This window comes from Antennarius striatus, chromosome 9 (assembly GCF_040054535.1).
Source record: "Antennarius striatus isolate MH-2024 chromosome 9, ASM4005453v1, whole genome shotgun sequence".
Lineage (NCBI taxonomy): Eukaryota > Metazoa > Chordata > Actinopteri > Lophiiformes > Antennariidae > Antennarius > Antennarius striatus.
In genome coordinates, this window is record NC_090784.1 from 6,896,091 (window position 1) to 6,909,895 (window position 13,805).

A 13,805-nucleotide genomic window follows, 5' to 3' on the forward strand; every position below is an offset into this window, starting at 1 on the left:
GAAGCATTTAAATGTATTTAAATGTTGGTGCTTGCATTTTTAACCACTTAGTGGGTGTTGACAAACTTTTTCGCTTATGGGAATGCATGGATGCTAAGAGAGAATTTGACCTCTGTTAAATGTTTTCACCGGATGAGAACACACCCCCCCCCCTGTGTATAAACAGAGTTTAAGATGAAGACGGGCTGAAAGGCAGACAGGTGTTATGTAAAATTACAGGCACCAGTCTCTCTGAGCGGTTGTTGATTTCGCTGCACTCTCACTTCTCTCTGGCCTCACCTCGCTCAACATCCATCTGTAATCCTCTCATTTCTCCTGCCCACTCCTTCAACGCTTTCTCTCTCAGCCCACCTTAACGCTCCATGTGAAGTGTGTGTGCATGTGTGTGTGTGTTTGTGTTAAAAAGGATGATCTTTTGATGCCCTCTGTGTGTATGAGTGCTTAGTCTACTTTCAGGGCTAGGCCATTGTGTTTGCGGCCATCATACTGTTCTCCCACTCACTCCATCAGAATCCAGGCCTGTGTAGGGCGCTAAATGAATATTGATTCTCCCTCCAGTGCTGAATACTACTTGGGGGGGGGGGGGGCATCCGATGAATAGAACGGGGCCTGATGGGTCCAGAGAAGAACGATGACTATTAGAGTGACGGTGATCATGATTACGATAATGATACGGTGATGATAATGACCGTGTTGGTGATCAGTAAGCATGATGGGGAGCCCTCAGGTGATGCATGTATGTGCATGGTGCGTATTTATTTTTATGATGAAATGAGTGCTTCATATAGCGATCGACAAGAATGACAAGAATGAAATGTTTAAGAAAATCAGTACACGATTGTTAAAAGTTAGACTCATTCTTTATTGTCACACATGAAATTATATCAGTGGTTTGTCGACATTTCTGTAGGTTGAGCTTCCAAACTGTGATTTCAAAGAACTAAAATTATCATCTATTTTGTTACATATGCCACAAGGCATAATTTGGAATTTTTCCTAATCCATCAATTTGTTGTTGATAACATATTAATCTACAATAGAGAGAATTAAAACATGGGAAACATGCAGAAATCAATGTACTGTTTAATAATCATCCATGAACAAAATTTATACATAAGTTCTATTAAACAAATGTATTGTTAAGTAAAAATAGCATTAGAAAGAAAACCAGCAAAGGACAATGGCAACAATGAACAACAATAAACTATTAAACTGTATGTCTGATGCACCATTAAAGGAGAGAGAAAATATATTCATTTTCTTAGCTGCATGATATTAATTGGTGGTGTAATGATGAGTCGATGGATGTGAGGATTGCTAATGAACTCACTTAGCAGCAAAACCTTCTTTCCATTACTGTGTAGCTGAATGGTATTTAACCTGAGTTTAGCATAGCCCAAGAGAGGATGGTCAAAGACTGAAAACAGAAGTAATGAAAATATAGGATCAAACAAGGTAAAAGAAAGACAGGGAGTAAAAAGTAGAAGAGATTAAAATTATTATTAAAGTAAATTATTCTTTTTCTTATTTTAGTCAATCTCTCGTTCATCTACCCTTCCAGAACTATATTATGATTTGCTCCGTCCAAATAGACCACCATCCCCTCCCCAGATTGCTGCTCCGCCTGCTGCACCTCCCCATCTCCTGCCCTGGCCTCCCCGTACACACCTTCCTCCACCTGTAAGGTGCACGTGTCCAGTTCTGTCACGATGTAATGCGTTCCTTCATCATTAACGATAACCTGGGTCAGACCCTCCTTCATCATCTGGGATGCAGCGAGCTGCAGGACCTCCTGCATCTCCTGCTGGTCAGTCTCCTGGATAACCTGCACTTCCTCCTGTTCCTCTTTCACGTCTGGCAGCACCCGCCCCAGCCCGGCCTCTGCGATCTCTGTGGTCAAGACTTCTTGAACAACAGTGGCCTCCTCTTGCATTTCCTCCTGATGGCCCATTTCAGTTACGGCGCTGAGGAGAGCATCGAGAGCTGTAGACGACTCTGAAACAATGTGTCCTGAGGCTGCTCCTCTAGCCACCTGTAGCCCCTCCCTGGACTCCCCTGATTCCAGCACCACGTACTGGGTGCTGCCCCCAGCCAAGTGGGCGCCCCCAGACGCTACCTCCCTGCCCGAGGCGATGACTTGTCCGTCTTCGGTGATGTGGAGTACCTCCGCCACTTGGCCAGCCATGGCCAATGTCTGCAGCGTGGCAGCGGCCGACTCCTCCAGGGCCTGGTCGATGGCCACCTCCCCGTCGCTGTAACCCTGGATGATGATGACCTGCTGGACAGACTCATTGTGTCCAGATGCCTCAGATAAGCTCTTCTTGCTCATCGGGGATTCCATTGTTTCTGATTCCACGTAGGCAGCCCCCTGACCCTTGAGACGACACTCGAAGGACTTGGATACGATACCTAAAGAAAATGGAAACACGGGATATCAGCATACATTTAACATTGATGCTTTAACTGTCATGCTGCCGAAATGTGAAATCTTCGTTTTCCATCACATGTGTTGTAACGGTATGAGTAAAAATAGACAGGACAATGAAGGGCAATGGAGTCCAAACACATATGGCATGATCATCAGAACGAAAAAAATCACCACAGTAATTACTAAACATCAAGAAGCACACACGGCTGGTCGTATTCATCCTCTCTCTAATATTCCTGGTGACCACAACTGTTGAACCTGCTGCGGTTACACTGCCATCACTGAAAATACAGAAAGAAGCTATAAAGAAAATCAACTTTATGTAAAAGGTGATGCAACACTTCACTATTTGTGCCAAAGACTATGGAGATATTAGACAGGAACACGAGTGTGATGAGATATATCTAGTGCTAATTGAGCCACAATGTGCCCTCCTAGATCACAGGTTGCCATGGTGTTTCCAAGGTGATAGGAGCAGTGTGAGAAATATCATTGTTGAAATGACACATGGCTCAAACACCTGTAGGCTGATCTGTGCAGAAAAATGTGAATTTGAGATGGCAAAGAGGCAACTCTGCTCACAGCTTGGTCTCTGATTAGAAACACTTCATTGTGCAAATTATTAAAACACATACATACTACTGTCACGAGAACATACTGACTCTAATTTGCATTGTTTTATTTGAGGTTTTGCATTTAGAAGTTTGAAAACTCTCCAACCTTTTAGACTCAGGGAATACAATAAAATTCAAAAAACTCCCTTCCAATCTCAACTTTGTAGGAAATAATATTTTACTGTTCTTTGTAAGGCTCCTGAAAACATTTTGGAGGTACAACTTTTACCCCCGAGAGTAGTGATGAGATCACAAAGATTTCTTAGTACGCACAGGAACAAACTCATCAATCATTGATATTCCTATCTCCACAGACACTCCATGTCCTGCACTCACAAGGATGATAATGTGATCAGAACGTCAGAGTTGCACTGCTAATGTTCTTTGACCTAAAGGTGCCCTGTCCTCCTTCACTGCAAACAGACTCAGAGATATGTTTGCATTATCTCATGTTCTTTCTGGACAAAACATGGCTTTCAGTCCTTTGATGACAAAGTATGTTAATGCTGCAGTCGGTAAACTTTACAAGCCTTTACATGTGGTACTGGAGGCATCAGTGCACACATCCCATCAACCACTCATATATCTGCAACATTAGGGTAACAAGTTGGCTGTAAAGAAGTTAAATGTATCACCCTTACAATATCATTGTATATAGGCTACGGCTAAACCATGACGTGCTTTCATTGTTTAATTCTCTAAAAATGATCTGTTTTTAATTTCTATCAGTAGACCTCAGCCAGTATGCTATTATTACAATGTCATGTCCACAATTTCTTTTCACAAAAAAGTAGTACTATTTATTAAATCACAATGAACCTCATTAGTGGCACAAAATATGCAAAGCATACAACCAAAACTGGATGAGTCAAGAGAGAGTATAGTCTATTAAACGTAGGGGATCAAAGTCCTTTTTAAGGATGATGTTTTAACTCTTTGTGTGTTTTCAAACGTGGTGACCGTAGTGCCTATAAACTCTGGTGTTAAGAGGAGTAATGCAATCAGACCTGGCTCAGGTTCCAGGTTCTACTCCGCAACCTGCTTTAAATGGCATCAGAGCCACATTTACACATGAAGTCAGTTCTGCCTGTCTCTTATGTTTGTTAATTTGTAATGCACATTTTTTTCCCTTTAATGTTGGTGAAGACATTGTTATGGATATTTTTCAGACCAAAGTAAAACTGCAACAGGTCAGTGAAGTAAATATCAGTTTGAACTGTACTTCTTGCATCTACAATGACAGGAGCAGCAGATAGTGTGTGGAAAGAGTCTGTTCTGCTGGAGCAGCCAGAGTAGGTATTTTGCAGAGGTTACCTGTTTACAGAGAGCTACAGGGCTGATGCTAACTGCCTACACCAAAACGCTGTGAGCCGAGAGGTCGGCCTGCGAGGACAATAACTTAGTGGTTGTGCAGTTTCTGCTCGATTACCATAAAATCTGTGTGTGTGTGTGTGTGTGTGTGTGTGTGTGTGTGTGTGTGTGTGTGTGTGTGTGTGTGTGTGTGTGTGTGTGTGTGTGTGTGTGTGTGTGTGTGTGTGTGTGTGTGTGTGTCTGTGTCTGTGTCTGTGTGTGTGTGTGTCTGTGTCTGTGTCTGTGTGTGTGTGTGTGTGTGTGTGGTTAGAGAAAGCCTTCCTGACTTTAAATTCAGTTAGATGCCTTGTTGTTCCATGTTGTGCATGTATTTAATGCACAATGTTGAATCTATGTTGGGCAGGCGTGTCAATATGTGGGTGGAATGTTAAGGTCATGCTTCATTGTTGTGTTTATGTACAACGCTTATCACTATATGTATTCCTTTGCCTATGTGAGTCCTTGCATGTGCTTGCTTAGATATGTGCAGTGTGTAGTGCGGTGGGGGTGGTGAAGATATGCATTGCTAGTGTGTTTCACATTAGCCATGGGGTGCTGTCGGCGGGGCCTGGTGGCAGCCCGCTGAGGTTTATGGAGTGTCACTCAGTCGCCGCAGCCGTGAATCAAGTTAATGTTGCAGATCCCATCTCTTCAGTTGTCCTGCGCTCCCGGTGGAAGAACAACATTTGAACAGCGTGATTTGGCCCCGGCAAGAGGCTGATGCCTGTTTAATATGTGTTTTGAGTGTTCTGACTGACTGATTCCTTTAACAGGAAGTGGGAGAAAGGATGAGTGAGAGGGAGAGAGGCAGGCTGCTTTATTGGTTGTGATCTGAAACAAGATGGAGGCGCCCTGAGAGGAATAAAACAACAGGATGAAGATGGAGATTCAGAAATGGGTGATGATGTCATGTTTTACACTCAACAGTTTTACTGACAGACTGAATGAGTGACTAATGATGGGAAACAACATGGGGAATTCTAATAAATACTCCATTTTTGATTGGACATCCTGTGTTTCATGTCAGTTCTAAGTTCAGATGACTCCTTTTCATTTGGGAATTTGAAGAGGGACCAACAAAATGGACAATTTTAGGGACAAAGTCAAGTGAAGAAAAGGGAAGAACAGGAAATGAGTGAATAACAGAACAACAGTATTTCAGAGAATAAGAGGGAACACTTGTTCCATATTTGGATGGGATAAGTCAGTCGTGAATGGCAGAGTATTTGTAATTGTTATCAGATGTGACTGCCAAGAACAAAAAAGTCAACCTGGTCGAAAACTACATCCAAAACATCTATGATAGAAAACACTTCTTTTAGCCACCATGTTAACTACATAAAGTCAGAGAGGCCAGACTTAAATGGTTTGGGCATGTCCAGAGGAGAGATAGTGAATATAGTGGTAAAAGGATGTTGAGTTTTGAACTGCCAGGCAGGAGGCCTAGAGAAAGACCAAAGAGGAGGTTTATGGATGTAGTGAAAGAGGACATGAAGGTAGTTGGTGTGAGGGAAGAGGGTGCAGAAGACAGGGTTAGATGGAGGCAACTAATTCACTGTGGCGACCCCTGAAGGGAAAAGCCGAAAGGAGAAGAAGAAGATGTTTACTCCATTTATTTATGTTTGACAAGCATTGTGAGCAGAAGAGGAGCAGTAATAGTGTTCAGGGTGAAACTATTATCCTAACAAAATATCATCCATTAATCTGAACTGAATCTGCTGGAGACTCCTGGATCCAGATTAAGGACCATCCACCGACCCTAGACTACACCTTGCTAAACACTTGTACGGTGTGACTGCCTGCTTTACATCAGCTGGTACGTTAGCGTCAGGTCAGTGCAGGAGCCTGCTCAGTGTATGGTACAGATGCAATTATTGATCAGTGGATCAATGGGCTGGTCGGCGGCGGGGGCCTCTAAGTGGCATTACTTCAGCTCAGAGAGGCCGCCAGGGGAGCGGTCAGACAGCACTTACCAGCAGTTAGAGAAATTAACCTTAACACCGAGACACCAGCACACACAGAATCAATTACGCTCTCTGTACCACAGGTCAGCCTGGCGCAAATGTAAGCTCACTTGTGCATACACATTTAATCAAGCAAGCACACACACACGGCTGCACATTACTCTTGTCGAACTTGTGAGTAGACTGCACTGATTGCAATCCTTAAACATACATTTTTCTGAATGTACCTCACACTGAATGGAAGCACACAAAAGTACACAAGCTGAGAGACAAAGAAACCTACCTGAATAGACACCTATAGTCCATTATACCTCAAGTCCATTATACTATATCAAACTCTTACACAAGAGAGGAGGGAGAGAATCCACCCACCGACTCTATTACAAGGTCAATGGCAGGACCATGAAGAAGCCAGGGCTTATGATCAGTTCTTAACTACACACAAAACCCCTTTACAATCCCTTTACCAGCCGATTACCTTCAATTATAGATATGAAGCTGGCGCTTTAGACTGATGAAGACCTAAACCTGACACACATACACACAGCTGCTATCTGCGGGGAAATTTTACACACAAGGTGGAGTGTGTGTGTCACACACAGGCGTTTGAAGGTGACACTGCTAAGTAGATAAAGTGTCATATCTGGGTATATCCAGGTCACCAGGGAAAGCCTACATTTCAGAGTGTGTGCGTACATGTGTGTTTTTATATAGTTGTACATTTATCTGTGTTTATTTTGATGTACATAAATTTAGGGTTGAATGAATAATATTATTTTCATTTTCACTGTTTTATTGTAATTCTAGTAGGTGTGTGTGTGTGTGTGTGTGTGTGTGTGTGTGTGTGTGTGTGTGTGTGTTTGTGTGTGTGTGTGTGTTTGTGTGTGTGTGTGTGTGTGTGTGTGTGTGTGTGTGTGTGTGCACAAACAGGTCAGATGGTGTCTGGCTGGACAGCCGTTACTGTCACCTTTACGGATGCTATGAATCAACGCCAGGTAGGACAGGCTGGATGACCAAAAAACAACAAATTATACGGTAACAGATTGACACAGAGTGGACAGGGCACCCATTGAGATGGAGACACACTGAACACACTCCAAGGACGAATAAACAGAAGAGAAGGAGGGCACAGACTAACAGTGGGCTTTCTGGGATGATGTGATGGCTCCAGAAGGCCAATATTAGAACACTCAGCTGTTTGTCTTTGTTGTCACAGGCGATGGAACACATCCATTCTGTAACATCCAGGAAACCTTTCGTGCCTCTTGACTATAATCCTTTGACACAGAGTAAGGTAATGTATTTTGCTTTTAGGTATAAAAAAGTTTAAATAGTTTACAGTCTCTTTACTTCCTTTAGTTTGATTCTCCCATGTCTGAAAGAGAAGTGTTGGTCTGCTATGAAAACTGTGCATTTACAGTCCATAAATATATTTTCCTGCATGAATAATTCTGCCTGCAGTGTGTAGATCAAGACTTCATGACCGCAGATTACTAAGGTCAAGGCAATTCAAATTTCTTACTGCACCATACTGACCAAGAATACTAGTACCGTATTTTCCGCACTATAAGGCACACCTAAAAGCCTAAAATTTTCTCATAAACCCATAGTGCACTTTATAATCCGGTGCGTCTTATATATGGATTAATATTCATATTAATATTGGTTAAAAACTTGACCGCCAGTCATGCCGCACTCCGCCACCAGAGGAGCACCCTCACAAGGCACTCGGGCCTACGCCCCCTCTGACTGAGCTGCTCTCAGACGGTAGAGCAGACTAGGAGCACCGGTGATTACGTAGCAAAAGATAAGGAACTTTCAACAATTCTATTAATAAAGTTCTACTGACTGACTGATCTCAGTATTTCCTAACTGTTTGCAGTTGGAAATAACCCACTTTAAACTCAATTGGTCTTAAATGCCATTGTGCTGTCATCTGGAATCTAGTGACGGTCCATTCTATTAGTCTGTGGAAACACACGGAGAAACTGGCATAAAGGTGAATGAAAGACCCTCAAAGCTGAACTTACAGCCTTTTCTGAAATTTCAAGAGCAGTCACTGCTAGACAAAGATGCCAATGGGTGTGCTGCAATTGATTTACAAATGTAGTTGATAGCTCTGGGCGGGCGGTGGAGGGGCGCATTCAGGCTTGTGTATTCTGTCTGCAGCGACGTGCGGTGAGATTCACGGCGGTGAGACACTGACGTTTAAGTCAGTTCTATGAGTAAAACAGCGTCATATTTGCCAGTAAATTAGCAGCCTGACATTAAAAACTAGTTAAAAAATTGTTTAGGACACACAGCAGCAAATAGCTGCACCTCACCTCCGACTGGACTACCGATCGATCGTAACAATATTTAATTAATAAACGAAGACGAACGTCGGAGCTTAAATATCTGCTTCAAACTTCAGATCAGGAAAAAATCTGCTTTGTTCGCACTGACTGCACTCGTAATGAATTTAACCAGTTTTTAATGTCAGGTTTTTTAATATGCGTGTTGACTTCTTTCTAAGATGGCAAAGTGATCAAGTGATCAGGTTTCCTTGATGAGGCTCAGAATGGCTTATTGACATAACAATAGGGGTCATTCAAAGGTAATCAGGAAGTCATGAATGCAATCATGACTGCCTGAGCAGCTCGGCTCTATCTAGTGGACAGATTGCGCAACTACAGCCACTGCGGTTTATCAAATACATTTTATTTTTTATTGTGTGCGCCTTGTAATCCGGTGCGCCTTATATATGAAATAAATTATAAAACAATCAAATTATTGAGGGTGCGCCTTATAGTCCAATGCGCCTTATAGTGCGGAAAATACTGTTCACAAGTATTTTCCCCAAAATAGTAGGGTTTATTTGCACTGATTTCAGCTCCACTCAAGATAAACTTAAAATGACAACAACATTTTGTACCCAAAACCATTGTGTAACTTCCTCCTTCCCCTATCAGGAAATCCCTACTGTAGTAGATGTAAACAACAGATGGAGGAACGTGGATCTGACACACTGATGTGATTCACTGTGTAAGCCTAAAGCAAAACTCTTCAATGCCCGCAATAGTATTTTCCGCACTATAAGGTGCACCTAAAAGCCTTTAATTTTCTCAGAAACTGACAGTGCACCTTATAATCCAGTGGGCCTTATTTGTGAAACGTTTTGAAATAGACCATTCATTGAAGGTGCGCCTTATAATCAGATGCACCTTGTAATGCAGTGCATATGAAAAAGGTTTAAAATAGGCCATTCATTGAAGGTGCACCTTATAGTCCAATGTGCCTTGTAGTGCGGAAAATACTGTAATAGGTAAATTATAGTATTTATCAACTTTTTGACCAAACAAAAACAGGTGAAATAGTTTTATGTTAAAAGTCTATTTCACATTGGACCCAAATTTAACTTTTACCGACAACTGCAGTCAGAAAATGATTTAGTCCTCTAAATAGCATCACTCAAATGAGCACAAATTTGCAAATCAGATAGTGTTAAAATTCTGTGGCAACCTTCACAGACTTACTTTAGCAGCAGAGTCCCAAACTTTTTCTGCTAAGGCCTGAATTTACATAAGGGCTCCATGTCTGAACTCCAAAATGTTCACCACTGCTGACCCAAAAGCACCAAAAAGAAGTTGGCTGGTTAAGACACAAGTTTTGAGATGCTGTTCCGGGGAGCAGGCAGTAGCAGCAAAAGGGTCTCTGCAAACTATTAGACATGCTGTCTTTAACAGGCAAATCATTTTGAGACTGTGGTAGTTAGAGTAAGATTTATTTCTTGAAAGAAAAAAAACCCAATGGGAATCTGTTTTACTGCACTACTATTTGATTTAATTGAACAAACAAATGAAAAATGGTGTACTATGCCAACGCACAAAATATACAATGGGGATGAATAATTTTGATCCAAACTGTAAAAAACAGAGGGAAAAAATCTAAAGCTACATTCTGTCTTACGTTTCACTAAAAAAATGAGTCAGTGGAAAAAACATGTTTGATGTTGAAGAGTTATACAACAAAAACATAAAAATGGGAATCTCTTCAGACGGTCAATCAAAGTCAATATCATATCAATCATAGCTACGGATAATGAAATAGTGTCACACATTGTACCGCAGTGGTCAGAGGGAACACAGGTCAGTCCTCCTTTCAGCTCTTTTTCTGCTGACAGAGGACAACCTGGTGTGTGTCGTCTAACTCTATCTACCTCATGCCCTCCAGGTCTGTGCCCCCCAAGGGAGGCTGTAAGGAGGAGACAGAGAGAGAGGAGAAAGGTGCACAAAAATTGATTTTATTGGGGAAACCATCTGTACTGCTTCTCTCTTTCCTGCAATCTCCTCAGGCTATTAACTTCCTTTTCACTCCATTCAACTTAATTTTAAGGTAAAGATTGACTACAATAAACACAAAAACATTGTTGTGGTTGCAGGCTGTCAATGATCTCGTACAATCAAGGAATGTACAGTTGTTGTGGTGTTCACTGCTTTGATCTTATGACACAAAGAGTCAGAGGAAATGGCTAAACTAATTTGAACCCAGAGAGAGGAAGACGTTCAAGGTAAGAAGAGGAAGTACAAAGGCTGGCTAGTGAGGACCGCTAACACATAACAGCAGCATGACCGACCACAGCACAGAAGCTTCTGGAAATTCATCAGATTGGAAGAAAAGAGTGAACATGTGGGCGGCTGCTACAACCTGAGCTCTGATCAGTCTGCAGTGAGAGGACATCTGGTGACCAAAGACCCAGCATAGCTGACGATTGTAGGATCCACTAGTAACGGTGTGGCCCGGAAATGCATAAGAAGGTGATCCCTTACAAATTTAAATTGATTAATCAGTTATGACTTGTTAACCCCCCCCCCCCCCGGACTCTGTAAATCGCAGCTATTTGCAGTCTAAAGATGAAGGTTAGACAATGATCAGAGTGATGACCTGATGCAGACAGGGAAGAATGGAAAAGGCCTCGTCTAAGAATCCAAGAGGGAAGGTTGGAATATGAAGCACTAAGAAAGATCACAACATTCTTCTTTCTCCAGACTTCCCCCCTTTCTTCCTTTGTCTTCCCTCCTTCCCCCCACTGGACTGTCTATCTCTCTGGCCTCTGTCCTTCTTCTCTTGTCTTTCTCTCAAAATCTCTGGAGGTGGACCTTTGATTGCTTCTTTAATTAGTCATGTCAGACAGCTCTGTGGATTTAGTGGGGATGTTGAACTTCTGTAGATAATAACGTCTTCCTCTTGCCTCCAATGCTTTATCCATCCTTCCATCCTCCATGTTTGTTCCCTCATCTATCCCTTTCACTCACATACCCTCCCATGATTTAATGATTAATTATGGATGTGAGTTTGAGAATAAAAGCTTTTACGCTAATCAAAATGACCCCCCCATTCTTGTAATTACAGCGTGAAGATGATGTTGCTGATGTCTTGTTTCCAAGGTCTGGCCACTACACTGATCTGAGGTCTGTCAAAATGGATTAAATGAATAATGGCAATATAATGGGCTCAGAATAATAATAATTTAAAAAAAAACTGGCTGGTAAAATGAAGTCACATAGACTAGATGGGACTGGGGGAAATAAGGAAAAAAGAAAAACCCAGATGAAGACAAGCAGGCAGTTTAAGGAGGAAGTCAGAACAGAGACTATGAAAGATAAAGAGACATGTTAGATGGTTTGTTTTGTATGACCGCCACTCCAAAACACAAAGAAATGTAAAATTCATGACCATGTGATACAAATTAAAGCAGAATATACTCACATTCACCAACTATTTGTTTTTTTTAGCTTAGAAATGACTTAAATGAATAGCCAATTAACAGAAACACAATGGCGACTGAATCAATAAACCATTTCACACATCTAGACTAGGGTTAGAGTTAAGAACTCAAAATGATTGATCAATATTGGTAGAAATTTAAGATATATTTATTTCAATAATTAATAATTAAATTCCACAACCAACACCTGCCAAATATTATTTAACAATTACATCTTCTGAAATTTTAGAATGACTTCTTTTCTTCTCTATTGGATCAGACAATATGAGAGATTTGAGGAAATTAAGGCATCAACTTGTTCTAAGCGCTGGTCGGATTAGCCAAATGGCTTTTGAGACTTATTACTGGGCTACGTCCCAAATGTTCTTCAACTCTTTGAAACCAAAGATCTGAAATTTAAATCTACTTCAAGCAGTGTCTGAAGGTGAGGAAGTCAGAAGGGATTGAACTTTCAAATCAAGCTTTTTTCTCCTTCCTATTGTTATTAATGCAAACTGTTTGCATTCATTGTGTCAATGTGTTTGCAATGACTTTGCTACTATTTTATGACATTTATTGAATTAAATTATTTTTCAATTGAGAAATTGAGCCACAGATTATCTTATCAGTGCATTACAAAGAAGTGAACATGGAGTGCGCTGGGTCAAGCATAGAAAACACATGATTTACATGTTTATATCCTCACAGAACACTCATGAAACTTTTATTTCAATATTCGACTGGCTTGTGATCATCAAGTGAAATAATATAGCAACAACTTTCCTTGAGGTCCATTAAACTGAAGCCAGGTGGATGGCGACTCTAAATGGAAGGTCTTTTGGATGTTCTGCATTACAAAGTTTCCCTGTAGACTTCTTACAGGAGCACAGTGTCATCAAAAGGATTAAAAAAAACAACTTATTTTAGTCCGGTGAAAAGGTCACGATAGATGGTTTAGTGATTACAATGGTCGACTCCCACACAGCAACCTGGATTTGATTTTTTTTGGTTGCGTTTTAATAATTTAAAGAAAGTTTGCTACTTCTAGGGTTTAATTAACCTTTTATTTTTCATTTTTTCGTGGGGGGGGGTCTTAAAAATTTTCTACACAAGTTTTGCAGGTGAACTTCAGATGAGCTTGACATAAATGGGAATACTGTATGACAAGTCCCTATTGTTCCCTGTTGAGTGACATAAACTCATAAAAACGTAACACACACTCAGAGACACACAGGTCTGTTTAGCTTAGTCTCCAAACCTCCCTGCCATATTTACTGGGTATTTACCTAACAGAGACATGCTGGAGATATTTATCGTCCCGATGGCTCTATATATAGGGTTGAGGAGCTGGGAGAGGAGAGGCAGGCACGGTGGGAGGTTGCTCCTCTAATCTCCATCTCCAGGCTGACAGGACTGAGAAGGCCCTAATGAATGGCTCTTTTCATCTGCACGCCTGTGTGTATGTGACAGTATAAATATTTAGCAATATTGGAGTCAGCTTGTGATTTTACACAGATGGAGTGATTGATGGCTCAGCCCCCTGATGCATGCCAAAGACCATCGTGGAGATGTTATATAAACCACCACAGCCTTTCTCTCCCTCCATCATCATCTCCATCTCACTCTCTCTTTATCTTTCACACTGCCTCCTCTGCTCTCCGCCTCCTTCTCAGCTTGTCTTCTCGCTGTCGATCCGCCCTCTG

At 41.5% G+C, this 13,805-nt stretch overlaps 1 protein-coding gene across 1 annotated transcript in view; it reads right to left on the minus strand.

The window, feature by feature from the left end:
- Nucleotides 1–862: 862 nt before the first annotated feature.
- znf407 (zinc finger protein 407) overlaps nucleotides 863–13,805 on the minus strand; it is a 141,572-nt gene continuing 128,629 nt past the window's right edge. Inside the window, exon 10 of the mRNA XM_068324074.1 lies at nucleotides 863–2,409. Within this exon, the coding sequence (XP_068180175.1) occupies nucleotides 1,550–2,409 (860 nt within the window). The 3' untranslated portion in view covers nucleotides 863–1,549. The remainder of the gene's footprint in view (nucleotides 2,410–13,805) is intronic.